Below are 17,694 nucleotides of genomic sequence, written 5' to 3' on the forward strand. Positions count from 1 at the left end.
ATTTTTTTATTAGCGCATCTTTGTAACGAAACCAACTGCCAGCCGTGCGCGTGCATGCGTGTGTGCGTGTAACCCACTTGGATTTAAACCTCACTGAGTGATCGTGGAATGACTCACTACTCCTCTACTACCGCGGCGGTGAACGCGCTCTCGCCCTGCGCGTCGTGGACCAGCAGTGGGGACTGATGAGGATGCGGCTGGGCGCGCGGCGGGCACCTGTGCTGCTCTCCTCACATCACCACCACCGGTAGATCCTGAGATCCTGTCCGGTGCTGCGGCGTCCACAGGGGAAACACCAGTCATTATTTATTTATTTATTTATTATTTATATATTTATTTATCATTATTATTGATTTAATACCCGGATCCGCGCCACCAGCAGCCTGACAGATGGATAACTACTCGACTTTACAACGTAAGGCAACACGTACAGACCTGCTGCAGTATTTGTCATCCAGGCTGTTAATGATGGGCATCCCCTCATGAACACTCATTGATATGGACACTGTGAGAACCCCATGTGACCTTAATGTACACACACACACACACACACATATACATACATGTTAAATACACAGTGTCCAGCACATTGAATGTGCTGCAGCAATCCCATCATGTCCTCACGTTCTGTCTTTGTCACATGTTTAAATGCACCCCTGTAGTGTGTCCATCACTGCTATGTGTCTGCAATATTCACATTTCATACAATTTATCCTTTCATGAATACACAACCTCATCCTCAGGCCCCTTTCCCCTGCTTTGTGATGAGCTAATGAAACAGCCATGACTGCAGGAAAACTGTGTGTGTGTGTGTGTGTGTGTGCTTGATATATGATGCAGCGTCATTCATATACATCCCCCCTTGACATGTAGCCCCCAGCATTTCCACCATGATAGCTTCATAGCTTACATATTATCACACACACACACCTACTGTATTGCAGCTTGGAGCAGTGTAGTTATGAGTCTATATCTTGGTCATTATTTAACTGTATCAGTGCTTGTTTCAGGCTTGTAAAGACAAAGGCTTGTTAACCGTGTGCAGCTAAATGCTTTATTGCAGCTTGTTATATGGGCCCCATCTGGTTGACGTGTTCCATTTTTTCTGGATCATAATTTTTGTTCCATAATTGCATGTCTGGTGTGCTCTCACTGACCAAGTCTTCAGGCTGTGTCTCCCTGACCTGCACCAGAGCAACATGCACATGGAGGGAAGAAGAAGAAGGGAAGCTGCTGCTGCATCTTCTTCTTCTTCTTCTTCTTCTAATCAAAGGGAATATTTAATTACAATTTTCAATACAACACATTTCAAAGCATCTCAGCACAGCGTTGCTCTTAAGATGTGTTCTATTTATACATTTCCTTTCAGCAGGGCTCTGCAGTCGTCGCAAAATAGGCTTATTTAGTGTGATTTTGTGCAAACAGGCCATTATGTGTGTGTTTCTCTGGCCACACAGAGGGAACAGAGAAGCAGGCTCGTGCAGAATATTTAATTATAGACCAGTCTCATTTTCCAAAATGACTCTGCCGTCTCTTTTTTATGTGCATTTAATGTGTGCTGTTATCATTCTTAGGGCTTTTATGCCATGGCAGAGGCAAACTCAGCTTCTGGACTCTGAGGAGACTGATGAGACTGTGATTTACACCCAAGTTATGTTTAATTACTTGGTGGAAATATGTTCCAAAGGTGGTTGGCAACTAAACTGAGACCTTTTACTGAATTCCTGTCTGACCTAGAGTAGTTTTGCTCTACTTGTGTATTTCTATTTTACGCTGCAGTACTTTATTCTATCTTTCCATCCGTCCATCCATCCATGCAATATCTACTTTGGGACCAATCCCAAGTGAGAGGCAGGCTACAGTCTTGACAGGGCGACAGTCTTCTCATAGGACTACTTCATCCCAGTGGTATAGTTATTTTGGCTCATTATTTATCATACAAAACATACTATGAGCATCTAAACTAGAATGCAGGGTCTAGTAAATAAAACATTTAATAATGAAAGTGTATAATCCCATAATCTTAAATGGAAAACACAGTGTAGGGATATTTCAACATGGTTCCAGCAGAATGACTGTACCGTACATATGTAAAAGACAGAATTTGGCCTCACTGTAGCGACTAATTCTTATACTGTAGTGACTAAGTCTTATGCTGTGGCGAATAAGTCTTATGCGACTAATTCTTATACTGTGGCGACGAAGTCTTATACTGTGGCGACTAAGTCTTATAATGTAGTGACTAAGTCTAATACTGTGGCGACTAAGTCTTACACTGTGGCGACTAAGTCTTATAATGTAGTGACTAAGTCTAATACTGTGGCAACTTCTTATACTGAGTAACTCTACTGTCTTATACGACTAAGTCTTATACTCTAAGTCTTATGCAACTAAGTCTTATACTGTCTTATACACTGTAAGTCTTATACTGTAGTGACTAAATGCTGTCTTATACTGTAGTGACTATTCTAAGTCTTATGCAACTAAGTCTTATACTATGGCGACAAAGTCTTATACTGAGGCGACTAAGTCTTATACTGTGGTGACTAAGTCTTGTACTGTGGCGACTAAGTCATACTGTGGCGACTAAGTCTTATGCAACTAAGTCTTGCAATGTGGTGACTAAGTCTTATACTGTGGCGACTAAGTCTTAGACTGCAGCAACTAAGTCTTATACTGTGCATGACCCCGGGGTCGGTGTCAGCCTCAGGCACATTACAAAATTAAATACTCAAACCCCTAGTGGTTGTGGGGGAAACTCACAAATAAAAATATAGGAGACATATGGCTCCTGCACTCACTAAGTGAAGTTTTCCCACTACATTGCAATAGATAGATTTAAACACACAGTAGACTAAAAACACAGTAAAACAGACTAATCAGCTCCACATGGACAATCTACGGATATATCCTACAGCATCATGTTTTGCAAAGTGGTACTTTTGATATATTTTAGTGCACATAAAATGCAATTTTAAAGTGCAATTTGCACTCAAATTAGTTTGGTTCATTCATTACGTCATATTCATAAACATAATATTATGTCTAATTTTACAGCAAATACACAAAATCTGTCTTCTCAAATACAACCATCAGTACTGCATTAAATAGTGAGCTGAGAGGTTGGATTGCTGCTTAAATGAAACAATATTAGGCTGCAGGACAACGTGGTCGTGAATTTTCAATATTTTACCACACTTTTACACAAGACATGTAAGAGATGCATACATATACTCATTCATATACCATTTTAGTCACACGTCAGTTTAAATTAAGCTTCAGATCTTGCAACACGAGAAATGCATTAACGTTTCCTCTCCTCAAAGAAACACACTTGCATGCAGCTCGAAGAGGAAGGGTTGACTCAGGCTCCAGCACAGCTCTGACAGGACACCGCTGCCGCTGCTTCTGCTGCTGCTGCTGCTGCTGGTCGTGCTGGTGTTGATGCTGCCGGTTGCCTAGTGACTGTATCCATGGAACTGGCTCCCATCGTCATGGTGATGGGCCAAGGGAAAGAGACCCAGTGAGAGAAAAGAAGGGCAGAGATACCAGTACATCTGCAGTGTGGTTACGACGAGGAGACTGAATCGTGATATTGAAGACGGATCACAGTTGCTGTGATCGTCGTGTTTCGGCCCTGTGAGCCGTAGTGCGTTGAATAACTTGTGCTTTTTGAACACTGATATCTTCTGTTTCTAGGGAATTGTCACTCATTTAAGAGTTTTTATGGATGAAAAGATGAACCAGGTGAACCAATCACCCTGTCATTTCTTAATTAGGTTATGATGAGATGTGGATTTCAGTGATCTTTTGGATCATGTGTGATTTTAAGTGGCAAATATATGTAACAGAGCTCTTTTACGGAGGCAGAGGGAAGAGTAGAGGAGGGAGGAAAATGATCCTGTTTGTCACGGCATGTTCTGTTCTGTTGTTTCCACACACACACACACACAACCATCCACACTTGTCTCTCACGGGATAAATTTATCTTATTTGCTCATTCAACTGTCTTAATGCGATTTTTTTCTTTTTTCTTTTCTTTTTTTAATGATTCCTTCACTGCGAGTACAAATCCTCACGGGAGCATCTGTTGTGTCCCTTCCCCAGCATTCGGTGACAATGTTGCCATGGTTGCATCATGCACATTGTTCTCTCAAGGGTGACATAAATGTTTTTTGGCTCGACTCACAGATTTGGGGACTCATGCGGAACAGGGAAATGACATTGGGTTGAAAATGTGAAACTTTTACTTTTACATGTTCGCAGGGATAGTTTTTGCCTTTTGAGGGTGAAGTATGTGTTACTTGTATGGGAAGAAGTCTTAACCCTTTAACACCGAACGTATCGACAAAGCGCACTTTGCATCACCGTAATTACGCTACGGTTTGTGCCATTGGAAAAATTCCAACGGTTTCTGAAAGCTGAGAAGTTGCACGTCAAAGTCAACGTGTGGTTGTTATGGTAATTTCACTCGCGCTGTTGCAGGAAGGCGGAGAATCAGCGTCTTTGTCGTCAGAGAGGAGAGAGTTGGAAACACACCTGTACATAGTTTCCCTTTTATGGCCTGTTTTTGGACATTGAGAATACACAAAAGTCACATAACAAATGTTATTTGAAATATATTTTATACTGTTGAAATTTCAGATTTCACACGCAAAATCTGGTGTTACGGATTTGTGTTACAATGTATTTTCGAAATAAAACTTTTTGTTTTTCTTCATTTTAAATCATTAAAACAGTGTTTTAACACGCTGCCAAAGATTGAAAGTTATTCTGGAAAAATTGGCACATTTTTGGCCCTTTTATTGTTAAAATAAGCAAAAATTAGTTAATATTGTAATGGTTCTGTTGTTATTATTCTTGCAGAATGAACATATTTGTTTGTTGGTCAAAATAAAAATCTCTGAAGGGCCAGCTGGGCATTTTCTACTGATTTATTTATGACAACATAGATTAAGTGATCAGTCAAGGTGATGATCGAGGAAGTAATGCTGTTCGCACCTCCACCTTATTTTTTCTTGTTGTTGTCAGTTCAAGCGACATTGATTTGAAGGAAAGGAGAATCCATCCATGAATCAATATTGACTTTTCGATTTGTTACATATTAACCTGTCTGTATAGGACTGAGTTGTTTTGTTTTGAATGCTGGGATAATCTATTGCACTAACTTCCATTGTTTTCAGAAAATGACAAATGTCTACCCTGACGTGCAGAACAGCCTGTTGCAGCAGTGATGTATGATTCCTCTGGCTTTAGGATGCACAGCTGTGGCTCACCAGGCAGCGTCTTTCTTAAGATATAGTCATGTTGTGGAGCCTCTGGTATTCTTCTGTCTTACAAAAAAAAAAGGACCCATCTTCATCTATTTTGACAGCAACATGAGAGAGGAGGATGTATGTGTGTTACACTAACCAGGGCCAAGTCAAGTCAGGATTTCATGGCTGTGGCTGAGACGCGTTTAGATCGTGTTCTGAGGCCATCGAGTGTATTTTACATTACTGTATGATGTCGTTTTTACACGTGTGCTGACCAGTTGACAGTTTAGGGACTTGGGGACCACGGGGACCCTGATTAGCTGTTGTAGAAACTGGCAGCAAGGTGTTTCACACTGAACCGTAAACTCAGTGAGGATGTTGTGCATAGTTGAGTCTTTCACACTTGTCCAGGGTGTCACATGGTGTGACCTTGTGTGTTTCATGCTTGTGTGTGTGTCATAGTCGCCTCTGAGTTGTCTCCACCTTTCCTCCTCCTCCTATTTAAATCCATGAGCATATTTGTATGGACCTTGTGTTTATAAATGCATAAATTCTACTCAGGACACGCCCACTGTTCCATAGACCCCAAAACAGGAAAAAAAGTACTCTTTTGTTCAAACGTTGGGGCAGTGTTTTACTCACACCTTTGGAAAACGCACTTTCTCCACACTATTTATCGTAGTTTTCATGGGCCGTGACTCAACGATCAGCTGTGAAGTAAAAGCTTTGTTAACACTTTCACCGTCACCTCGTTAATGGTCTAATGATACAAATGTCTGCCCTAACTTTTCACCGCTGTTTTCGCTCATTCGTAGCACTTTGTGGAACTGATATAAAATAACTGCACAGCAGAGAATCAACTTGCTGTTCACGTGATTCATGTTTTCATGTGCGTTCAATTGGACACAGATTATTTCTGATATGGAGCTGAAAGTCTCGTCTGGATGCAGATCATCTTTTTTTAATGAAAATGCTGTTTTTATCTGAAAAGGCTGAATAGTTTAAAATAGACTACGTAAAAAAAGTCAACGATTAAATCATTGTATCATCTTACGTAAAGTTACTTCAACAAAGCACAGCAACTCGCAGTACATGTACTAGTACATGTTGTACTGTTCCTATACGTCCAGCTCGTTAAATTCACAATTTGACTCCAGTTGCCGGTAGTTGCGGCACGTCTGCAGTTAATTTCAAAAATGACACACGGCATGGGACACGGTTCCTCCTCTTCACTCATAAATCATCCGCCCCAGGTCTACGTGCGCAGAATGTACGCAGAGGTACGCGACTTAATTTTGATCAATGGTATTTGACTTATTCGATTTCTTAACGTCTCCATGTCTTCTCGTACAACAGATGGCCCTTTGTGCATCGCCTCTAAATTAAAAGAAAGCTGTCTAAGTGATTCTAACAAATATTCTAAAGAACAATGAGATGATGCATTTCACTAAACCCTGTGACATGTATAAGTCACATCACAGGCGTTTTGGATTTTCAGTGGAATTTCAGTGGATTACTTTTAGATTTCATGAATTTTTGGGAGTTTTGTTCCACAACAATGACAATGACAAAGATGAAAACAAACCAAAATAAAATGAATCCCTTTATTCATTTACAAAGTGGGACTAATGCAATATTACTGGCTTTTTCTGTAAAGTTTCTACTAAGGGAATGTAAAGTGTGACGGTCTCCCAGGGAAGAGGGAGAAAGGAGGGTCTCTCTCTCTCTCTGTGCATCCTGTGCCGGAGAGTCCACGTGTCGCTGTGGGCGACCCAGTCTCCTCTTAATGGGGACAAAGGCACAGGCGTCCTCAGGCCCGAGCACTCCATTAATCCTGAGTACACTTGGATGTTTGAATGCGAGGGAGACAAAGAGAGATCGTAGGGTCTCTGTTTAAGCCTCTAAAATACTCTCGTCCCTTTTTAGTCTTGCAGTATTCAACGTTTAAGTCATCTGAATCGCCCGACTCGCAGCGTCTTTTATAACACGACTTACATTTATGAAAGTATACAAAGAGGGAAAAGGCAGAAAACATAACACGTGTCTTAGAAATGTGAGTGAGGTAGAAATGTCTGTTTTCTGAAGTCATTTTAAATCTTTTTCTAGTTAATGGTTACCTGTCCAGGGTAGTTAGCACTCTTGCCTTTGCAGCAAGAAGTGACCCGCTCAACAAGGGCCTTTCTTCATGGAGTTTGCATGTTCTTCCCGTATGTGCATGGGTTTTCTCCAGGTTTTCTGGTTTCCTCCCACAGTCCAAAAACATGCAATATGGGGGATTAGGCACATTAGACACTCAAAATTGACCATAGGTGTGAGAGTGTATGGTTGTTTGTCTTTATGTGTCCCTGTGATGGACTGGCAGACTGCTACCCAGCTACCCGTCTCAGTTCAGCTGTCACAGACATAGAGACTTGTCTCAAAGTGTCTTCACATTTAGGTCCATTAAGAGGAAAAGAAATTTGAATTTTGTGTGTGTGTTTTGCATATAATTTCCATTGCTGGGATTAAATAAAATCCTTAGATTAAACCATTTCTATGGAAGCCCATTTCTGCCAGAAAAAAAAGAGGTAAATTGATAATAAAATATCCGCAAAGTAAGTCGAAATTATAATATAAAAAGTAGAAATTATGAGATAAAAAGTCGAAATTATGAGATAAGAAGTGCGCATGCACATTTGTAATAGCTGCCTCGCTTTTTTCGATTTTTTTATCTCATAATTATGACTTTTTATCTCATAATTATGTCTTTTTATGTAATAATTTCTACTTTTATCTCATAATTATGACTTTTTATCTCATAGTTTCTACTTTTATCTAATAATTTCTACTTTTATCTCATAATTACGACTTTTTATGTTATAATTTCTACTTTTATCTCATAATTATGACTTTTTATCTCATAATTATGACTTTTTATCTCATAATTTGTACTTTTATCTCATAATTATGATATTTTTATCTCATAATTTCGACTGACTTTGAGGATATTTTTATTATATTATACATTTTTTATTACAAAGACTCTTTTTTTCTGGCAGAAATGGGCTTCCATTCATTTGACTAATGACAAACATAAAAGGGTTTTTAACTGTACACACTATGTTACAGCTGCCTGTAAGTTGACAGATGACAAACACCAAACGAGCACTATTTGTGTACTCAGGCAACATAAAGTAGTATAAAAAACCCACTTTCTCACCTGTGGGACGCTGTAGCCTCGGCACTATTTGCGATGTGTTTTTGGTCTGCACCAGCTTCTGTCTTCAGACAACCTTGACAAATGATGTATGGTTTGAGAGGTGTACGTCTCCTGATGCTATTTCAGCAAAAGCATTTCAGGATTCCCATATCACTAAAATAGCTGTTGGCACAGATTCAGAGTTGTGGCGATGGTTCAAAAAGTGTTTTTTCTGCACAGGAGGAGCTACTACGACTGGCATTTTAATGACTTTATATGTTGAAAGGTTCCTCAACCATTGAAAATTAAGTGAGAAAAGAGTCCATTTTTTCAACCAGTGGAGTCGCCCCCTGATGGTTATTTCAGAGAATACACGTGTTTCTTGGCTTTACTTTGTGTTGCATTTGTGCTTTTTCATAAATTCACATTATGTTGTTTTTGATATTTTTATGCAAAACATGAATTTTAACAATAACAATTACATTTTAGCATTAAAAAATTTTATTTTCCTGGTAAAGAGCGTCTACATACTGGTGTATTAGCCATTACAGACACATAAAAACATAATTTTGATCCTTAACAATGCTGTTAATTTCAGACAGCTGTAGCATAAACCTGACATTGGTTATTGGGACATTGGGCGTTGTTAAGCACTGTATATCTATGTGGTGCAAACATGTGGATTTTTGTACATCTACAATAACAGCCGACTCTGCACTAAATCAAATAAACCGTGCTACAGCAGTACGATGTCCTGTTAATGTCATTTGTCGAAGGTTGTATCCGTCGAGTGAATTTTGCCCATTCATGAGTTCACGTCTGAGATGAGACTGTGCTGTAATTTAGTTTGACAATGCTTTTCTTTACATTTAAACAACATCCTCTGGGCTCAGTGTAAGCACTGGTGTGTGGAGAATGTTAAGAGACCATAGCGACACACATGACCGTGGAGAGACCCGTGTTTGTGTGTTTATGTGTGTGTCCCTGTGGTCTCCAGTGATCCGTGCGTGTGTACAAGCACGAGAGTGATGGGAGGATTGCTGACTATGAATTTTTCCTCGTCTCAACCATTGATCTTTCCCTTCAGTCACTTTACTAATCCTCGTGTGCGTGCGTGTTTGTGTAACTGTCTTTGCGAGGACCAAATTTCTAATTTTGAAAGCACTTTTGTGAAGGTATTTCTGCAGCGTGTGGCGATTAAGAGCCTGTGCTATGTGTCTCAATTTGTGCAAATCCATACTCACACCTGCTGTTTGGACGTTGGAGTGTATAAATCAATCACTCTTGACACTTGCGTGGCAGCATGTTGTGCATTGTAAGTACAGAGAGTGAGAGCGTGAAAACTTCAATGTATAAAACAACAGGCTGTTTTTATCTGCCGGTGGTTTCATCTCGGATACTTAACAGAAAGAACAGGAATCAGAAAAGTGGTGTTGGTTGTCTCCATTATGAGTTGATGTTACACATGGCAGCGTTAAGGTTTAAGGGGAAGATATTTCGTTTAAGGAAAGTCTTCTTTTTTTTAATGTTTTATTGTGGAAAAAAAACGTGCACTGGGGCTGCTCCATAATGGAAAAAATAATAATCATGATTATTTGGGTCAAAATTTACTTGAACTTGAAATAAATGGAATATATTGTATTAAAAAAGTGGCTTTTAATCTGAAAATTGCCTTTAAATAACTATACATGATTGTACTGCATATTATATATATCTTTACTCACACTGCATGTTTAACCCAGGGATTCCACTGAATGCCTGTGTTTTATTTTTGCCAGATAACAAGCGGGACAGGAAGTCAAACGCCCTTACCACTTTAAAAGAATTAGTTTCAGTATAAAAGCCCCCATTTTGTAATTTTTTGTTTTTATAATCGTAACTGAAACACAAGTTTTGATGAATCGCACAGCTTTATGTTGTATTCTCTTGAACTAGACTCTAACCATAACCACTGGAAGTGTGTTTTATTCTGCGAGATCTGATATGTGGCATATAAAAAAAACCAAATATTATCTGTTGATATTTTACTCCCTTGTCAAATATGTACAGTACATTAACAACATTTATTCATTACATTAAATCCACGTCACAGTTATAGTATTTGCTGTTGCAAAGCAATTGGATATAAGTAATAAGTAATTCCTAAGGCGACGGACTGAATATCTTTTACCACTTCTACACAATCTATTAACCAGGATGTGCTGTGGTCCAGTTGGTTGTGTTGACCCAGTCAACTCAGCCCTGAGCCGCTGAGCTCTCATCAACTCTTGAGGTCAGAACACACTTGAGTAACGTGGCAGTTAATGCATCACACACACGCAGGCACTTGACCACGCGCAGTAATTGAAAGTGTGGTTCCTGGAGGAGAGCGTTAGTGTTAGTGTTAGGTGTCGTCACTGAGGAAAGACAAACATTTATGACTCATTGACTTCCTCCCCGTCTCTCTCTCTCTCTCTCTCTCCCTGTAGCATGCAGTATAAATGAGTTTATGTAGGCCAGCTCCCACATGTCTCATTTTCTCTATAGGTGTCCACACGACTGCCTGTGTGGCAGTGGCAGCGACAGCAGCCTTCTTCTGTCATCTTAAACAACCTGTGCCTGTCATGCTGTATCAACATGACAGTCACAGACTTCATCTTAATGTGGGATGTAACACCTGGAGCCCTAAAATAACCCTTTTGGGATTTGGCCTTTAAATGAAAATGTGAATAACATAATATAAAAGTATCTTTAGGTGTGGGTTAGGGTTAGGGAAAGATAAGTTGAGTTAAACACCAAGAATGCAAAATAATACATGGGGGAAAAAAACACAAAGTTGTGCCTACAAGATAGTATTTAATAATGATAATATCATTCCCATGAATTACCTTGAGAGTACGGCATTGCACTTTATTATTACCGAAAAAATAGTTCACAAAATGAAAATTTCTTGTGCGCGTTATACCTATTTCATGGCCACAAATTTCCCCCCCATGTCATGTCTGAGGATCTGTAAGATCTACATATACAGTGTTTAAAAAAAAAAAAAAAACCCAAACAACCTAACCTCAGATATGATACAGTTATAAACAATAACCAACACATTTTATTGTTTTTCTTGTTAGTTTTCACACTCCTACACTGGTTTTCCATTGTTTTCGTTTTAACTTCTTTTAATGAAGTTGCTGTTAGATTGACTGACTAATAAATATGTAATGATACATCCAGTAACAGTTGCAGTGACAACACATTAGCCTCAAACCAAAGGAAGTGTCAGCAAACAGCTTTACCGGGTCAGTTCACGTGAAACGTCCTGTCAGTATTTGGTCGGTTTGTTTGATTTATTGCTGCAAATTAGAGTCGGCTTGTTATTGTAGATGCAGCAAATGAACTGGCTGCTGTTAGATGTGTCTCTTCCACATTGATAATATCTGACAGGCTGCGACAATAATGAGCAAAACAAATGGGAAAACATGACCTGATGTGTTGACGGTGATGTTACAGTACATATTGAATGTTATTTAAAAAACAACATTCAGTTGCTTTTCAGGGATGTTGCTTTTTCAAACATTCCAGCGAGAAAAACAGAGTTAGGGCTGGAGGAAGTGGTCAGGTGCAAGTACAGACTGTTGTGTCCCGCAGCTCGTTTGTGGCAGTGACGTATTCTCCCTTTTTGCAGATGTGCGACTTAAGTGTGAAGATTCATCGTCCAAGTTCCTGCAGTCGCAGCAACTTGGACCTCGGGTCCTCATTAGCGTCCGTCGTGTGAGATAGTGTTCCACAACAACGGCAACTTAAGTGTTCCATTTAAAGAGCTGTGAATCGTGACGGTGAAGTCCGACGGTGCCCAGGTGTGTGGGTGTGAAGCGTCTCACCCCTGACTGACTGGACTGGCTCGAGTTTGCCGTGTGATGCCCACGTTGCTGGCGACTGCATCGCGTTAAAACATTCACTTTCCAGAGCAGAGCGGCGTCGTGTCGTGGCCAGCTTTGACGTCAGCGCTTTGTCACAGACGCTGCCTCTTCGTTCTGAATCAGCTACCGAGGTTCTGCTTATGTGTTGCTGATGCTACTGACAGTATGTCATGGTGACAGTGTCAGGACTATGATGACAGAATGATTTTAATTAACGGTTCAGTGGTTCTCCAACCACTTAACAATTATGACCGTTAAACATTGAAACACAGTGGTGTAAACAGGTCGAGCACAGTCAGCTATACAGACTTTTCACTGGAGGCAGATTTATTCCCAATAAGATTATTTACTCTCTCTGTCTCTCGCTCTCATCCTCCTCTTCCTCACAAAATGATACTTCACACGCTGGTATAGTGAAATTAGATTAGAATGGAGCAAAAGATAAGGTGATTTATACACATCAGAACAGTATATTTCTGAGTACCCCAGTATACAAGTATTTTACAATCAACTAAATCGTTAAATTTCACTGATTGTAAATGAATAAACTGGGTATTTGTTTGATTAAGTACGTATTAATTACTTAATTAAATGTTTTTTAGTAATATAAAAACTGAATTTGCATTTATTTCCCCATATATGCAGACAGTAATGGAGCAATATAGAATATCCAATGCATGTCACTTTAACAGGTCTTTGATTTATTTTGGTATGTTTCATTTGACATAATTTACATGTGATTTTTAAACCAAGAAATAACAAAATGATGATGAGAGGCAGATGATTTAACGACGACTCTGTTGAGCTTTCACTGACTTTACAGTGTGTCCTCGGTTGTATCAGGAGGTTCTGACACACGACTAACTTGAGTGAGTGTGACATGCTCTCACTGATAACATGGCTGCCTGCAGGGACAGAAGAAGCTCTCTGTCAAACAACCTTTTTCCGTTGGAAACTGCTCACTCTCTTGGACCAAAGTCCACAGATAAAATCTGTTTGTGTTTTCCGTGAGCACACAGGGTTACAGTAGCTGCGGGTTGATTACTTTGCAGAGTGCAGATTATATGGCCTTGGAGTTATTGCCTGAAGACTGGATGATAGAAAATCTCAACACAATGTTTATTCATAGTTTTTTTTTTTTGACATATTAAAACATCTTACATGGTCAGAATGGCCATCACATCTTTTTTTTGGATTTATACTAAGATCACATTTGTTTATGCATTATTATGATTATTCATGGTTTAATTTTATTCATTTAAGATTTGATGTAGATGTAGGGCTGTGCAATTAATTAAAACTTGTGTTTCATCACGATCACTCAAACGATTACAGAAACAAAACAATCGTTTTATTCTGAAAATAATTTTTAATGTTGTAACGGTGTTCTGTTGGCATCAGTGAGTAAAGATATACACAATATTAAATAATGTATGGTTATTTTAAGGTCAATGCAAGAGGTCATGTCTAAATTTCATGTTCAAAGCCTTTTTTTTAACGTCAACGTTCAATTTATTTTTTTCCATAATCGAGCAGCCCTATGTAGATGCACCTTAAAGGTAGGGTAGGAGATCCTGGAAAGACAGTTAGAGCAGGCTACATTTTGAATTCAAAAGTGCAAGCCCCTTTTTTCGGACTTCCCTCTGAAACTCCGCCTCCAGAGCACAGGAACACACAACAAACACAGATTCACGAGCACCTTCTCTGACATAACGTTGCTGCAACTGTCTCGTTGGATTTAGCGAGCTAGCATAAGCTCTGGATCTGTGCGATTAGTGCTGTATTAAGTAATACAGTAAAACATACTCCAGAAAGGGATCTCATCCCGGATCTTGCCTGTCAATCCTACTCCACTCAAGACTTTTTATTTAAGACATTTCCTCACACGTGGTACCAAATTCAAACCTTGAACGTTAAACATTCAGCGCACAGACAAAACACCACCCAGCGGGGATCTGAAATGATTTGCATCCCCAATCCATTTTCCTCACCTGAGGAACTGGCTCAGCTCGGCTGTATTAAGCTTGTCAAAATGGTGCTGTTAGCCAGAGCTTTTTTAATTAGTCTTTTATGGTAATTTTGAGCAATTGAGCGCCCCCCCACCCCCTGTTACCATAGCAACCACTCACAGTGCAAATTTCACAGGCTGTTAAGGAAAGCTTTAGGGGTAAAACTGACTAAAGGGTGTTTAGGGTGCAAATGGAGGGTTGTCATACAGGCAGAGAGGAACACTCAAAACCCTGCAAAACCAGGTGGTTAAACCAGAAGTTACTACCTGGAGGTTGAGGGGTTGATTCCTTGACCTTGAGTTAAAGAGTAAAGCTGAATTTCTTGCCCCCACGCTTGAGAATATAGGCTGAGACGTAAAAGTTATCAATGCATAGATAAATATAGAGCACAGACGCATATGATGTGTTTTTCATTTGGAGAGAGCGGCTTAAAGGGGGAGGGAAAATAGGGGACAGGAAGATGGAGGACTGACGGAGGCAGCAGCAGGTGATAGATGGAGTGAACGCCTGAATAGAGATCCAGACAGTCATGCACAGCTATCAGCTGGCAGTTAAAAAGAAAGATTGACTTCCAGCCAGAGGGAAAGAGAAGGAGAGAGGGGGATGACAGAAAGATAGAGAGGTTGTTCCAGATAGCAGCAGGTCTTGCCGTGTGCACAGAGAGAGTTTTTCAGGTGAAGGTGAACCGTTCGTTCTCTTGCATTCAGGACTCGGTCTTCGTTATTATTATGTTGCAGAGACAACTGGACACAGGCGGCGTCACATATCGGAAAATAAATAACACATTTTGTGGCAGTAATCATAAGTGGACTATTTCGTCCAAGGTTTATATTGTTGTGATTAACTGCAGGGTTCAGGGACGAGGACGAATTCTGCTTAAGGTTACGGTGAACGTCCACGTACTGGGAATATGGACTGTGCTTGTTATATTAGAGTTTATAAGTTGATACTGAGACGACAGGATAATACCCAAGTCACTTTAGTATTATTAACACCATGAGGGTTACTGATCAAATAGTCTGAGTCGGAGATTTTAAGAGAAACACTTTCTTACACAAATAATTGTGCTTTTTCCTTAAGTTACTATTCACATGACACAAGATGGCATTGTTGGTATTAATATGGTTTCATATGAGTACTGTGTACTACTGAGTACCAGTACTACAATAACATGTAGTACTGGATTGAGTAAAAGAGGTGCAGTGCTTAATTAATGATTCGTCCCATAGGTTTTTTTAGATCTTTTTTTTTTTCAGTTTTGCTATAATCTACAACCTATATAAACAACAAGATCTCCAAATGTTTGTTTTACATTTAATAATGCATCTTTTTACAAAACATTATAATGGACAAACAAACATAGGTGCAATTTACCATTTACACATCATAACAACTTACAGACGAAGACATTTAGTCACAGGTATCTGGAACTGAAAAATATAGTCTATCACGTTACGATTTGATTCACAAATCCATCCTGTGGGCTGGATTGGACCCTCGAGTGGGCCGGTTCGGGCCTGCGGGCCATATGTTTGACACCCCTGATCTACAGGTTTTCTGTGTATGAATGTATCTTACGACTGTGTCTGAGAGCTGTGCCCATAATCACACTCTGCAGCTCACTGTTTTAGTTTTACAGCCATTCTGGTTCACTATCATAGCTCTCATCCCTGTCTTTGTTTAAGATTCAAGATTCAAGAACTTTATTGTACACACGCACAAGCAGTTAGAGTAAAGAGGAATCTTTTCGTGCACACCTAAAAGAGTAACATTATGCACCCAATACATAGCTTTATATATAAACAAGTAGCAAGGAAGCTGTAAATATACAGAAAAGCTGTAAGTAAGTCAAAAGTAGAGAATGGAATACACAACATACGACACAAAAAATTCCAACGTTGTAAAATTCTATGAATAAGTCGAAAGAAACATATTGTGACCAGTGGGCACTATAAAATCACTGTGTTATTGCACATAAGTCTATTTTATTGCACAAGAGTCTGATTTATTTCACACGAGTCTATGGAATTGTTGCACGTGAGTCCAGCTACATTTCCTTTTACAGGGATTGTTCCCATCCAGAACCAAACACAGCTGTGAAAAATGACTTTATATTACAGCTTCCTCTCTATCTGCTTGATGTTTCTTTGAATTTGAAAAGACACAACGCAGGTTGGAATCCCACCTGGTGTTGGAGAACCCCATCAGCTGACACCGGCTGTGTAAAGTCACGTGGATCAGACTAAAACTGTGTAGTATTGCTTCCAGGACAGAATGTTCACATTTAGGGCTTCCAGATATTAAATCAAATTAACCCAAAACTATTAATAACAAGTGTTGCCTTGTTCTTAGCATGATCTATGAATAGTTCAACATATTCTAGGTCAACAGTTTGAAGCAGCAGTACATGATGCTGTATTAGTAGGCGTGTGTGTGTGTGAGTCTTATTTCCGCTTCCCTCTCCTTCTGGCTCTGAGGATTGGACGAGCTGCGGGGACACCAGCATGCCAAGGTGACCTCAAGTAAACAGCTACATACAAAAATACCCACTCGCTGACTGACACTAGCATTAGGAGTTGACGTGTTTAAAGGCTTACTCTTAATGTTACTGTGAAATATGAGTTGACATTGGTCTGGAAAGTAAAGGAATCCCACCCCCTTCAGTACACACACACATAAAACATAAACAAAAAAAGATTTACCACTTTATCCTCCACAATCCGATCCCAGCATCACAGCTCACCAGTTCATCGCAGGGTAAACACACAGAGACAATCAAGCATTCACTCTTACATCCAATTAATCTAACTGTGGGAGGAAGCCAACGTACCTGGAAAAAACCCACACACACACAGGGAGAAGCTCACAGAAATTGGGATTTGGACTGGTGACCTCCTTGCTGTGAGGCAACAGTGCAAGCCACTGCAGCACCGTGTAGCCCTAGCTTGGCCTCATCTTGGCCATTTCTGTCTTTTCTTGTTTGGTTTAGAACCAGTGCTTGACTGTATTTTCTATATTTTTCTTCCTCTCTGGTCGTTTCTGCTTCCGCCTCCACTCACTCACTCTTCTTCTACCACTGAGAGTTTGTGGGGGGCGCTGGTGCCAATCCCAGACAACAGACGAACAACCATCCAGTCTCACATGCACGGTCAAATTAGAGTGTCCAATCTGCCTAATCCCCAATCCCGCTGCATGTTTTTGGACTGTGGGAAGAAACTGGAGAACCTGGCGAAAACCCACGCACACATGGGGAGAACATGCAAAGGCCCTTGTTCTGACTGGGTCACAAACCCACGTCTTGTTGCTGCAAAGGCAAGAGTTCTAACCTTCAGCTGAAATGTTGAGTTCTGTCTCTTGAG

At 40.0% G+C, this 17,694-nt stretch overlaps 1 protein-coding gene across 5 annotated transcripts in view; it reads left to right on the forward strand.

The window, feature by feature from the left end:
• The first annotated feature begins 7 nt into the window (after positions 1-7).
• lrrc7 (leucine rich repeat containing 7) overlaps positions 8-17,694 on the forward strand; it is a 72,568-nt gene continuing 54,881 nt past the window's right edge. For all 5 annotated transcript variants that reach the window (XM_044043582.1, XM_044043581.1, XM_044043584.1 and 2 more), the window contains exon 1: positions 8-415. In XM_044043582.1, the coding sequence (XP_043899517.1) occupies positions 391-415 (25 nt within the window). In that variant the 5' untranslated portion in view covers positions 8-390. The remainder of the gene's footprint in view (positions 416-17,694) is intronic.

This window comes from Solea senegalensis, linkage group LG14, assembly GCF_019176455.1.
Source record: "Solea senegalensis isolate Sse05_10M linkage group LG14, IFAPA_SoseM_1, whole genome shotgun sequence".
Lineage (NCBI taxonomy): Eukaryota > Metazoa > Chordata > Actinopteri > Pleuronectiformes > Soleidae > Solea > Solea senegalensis.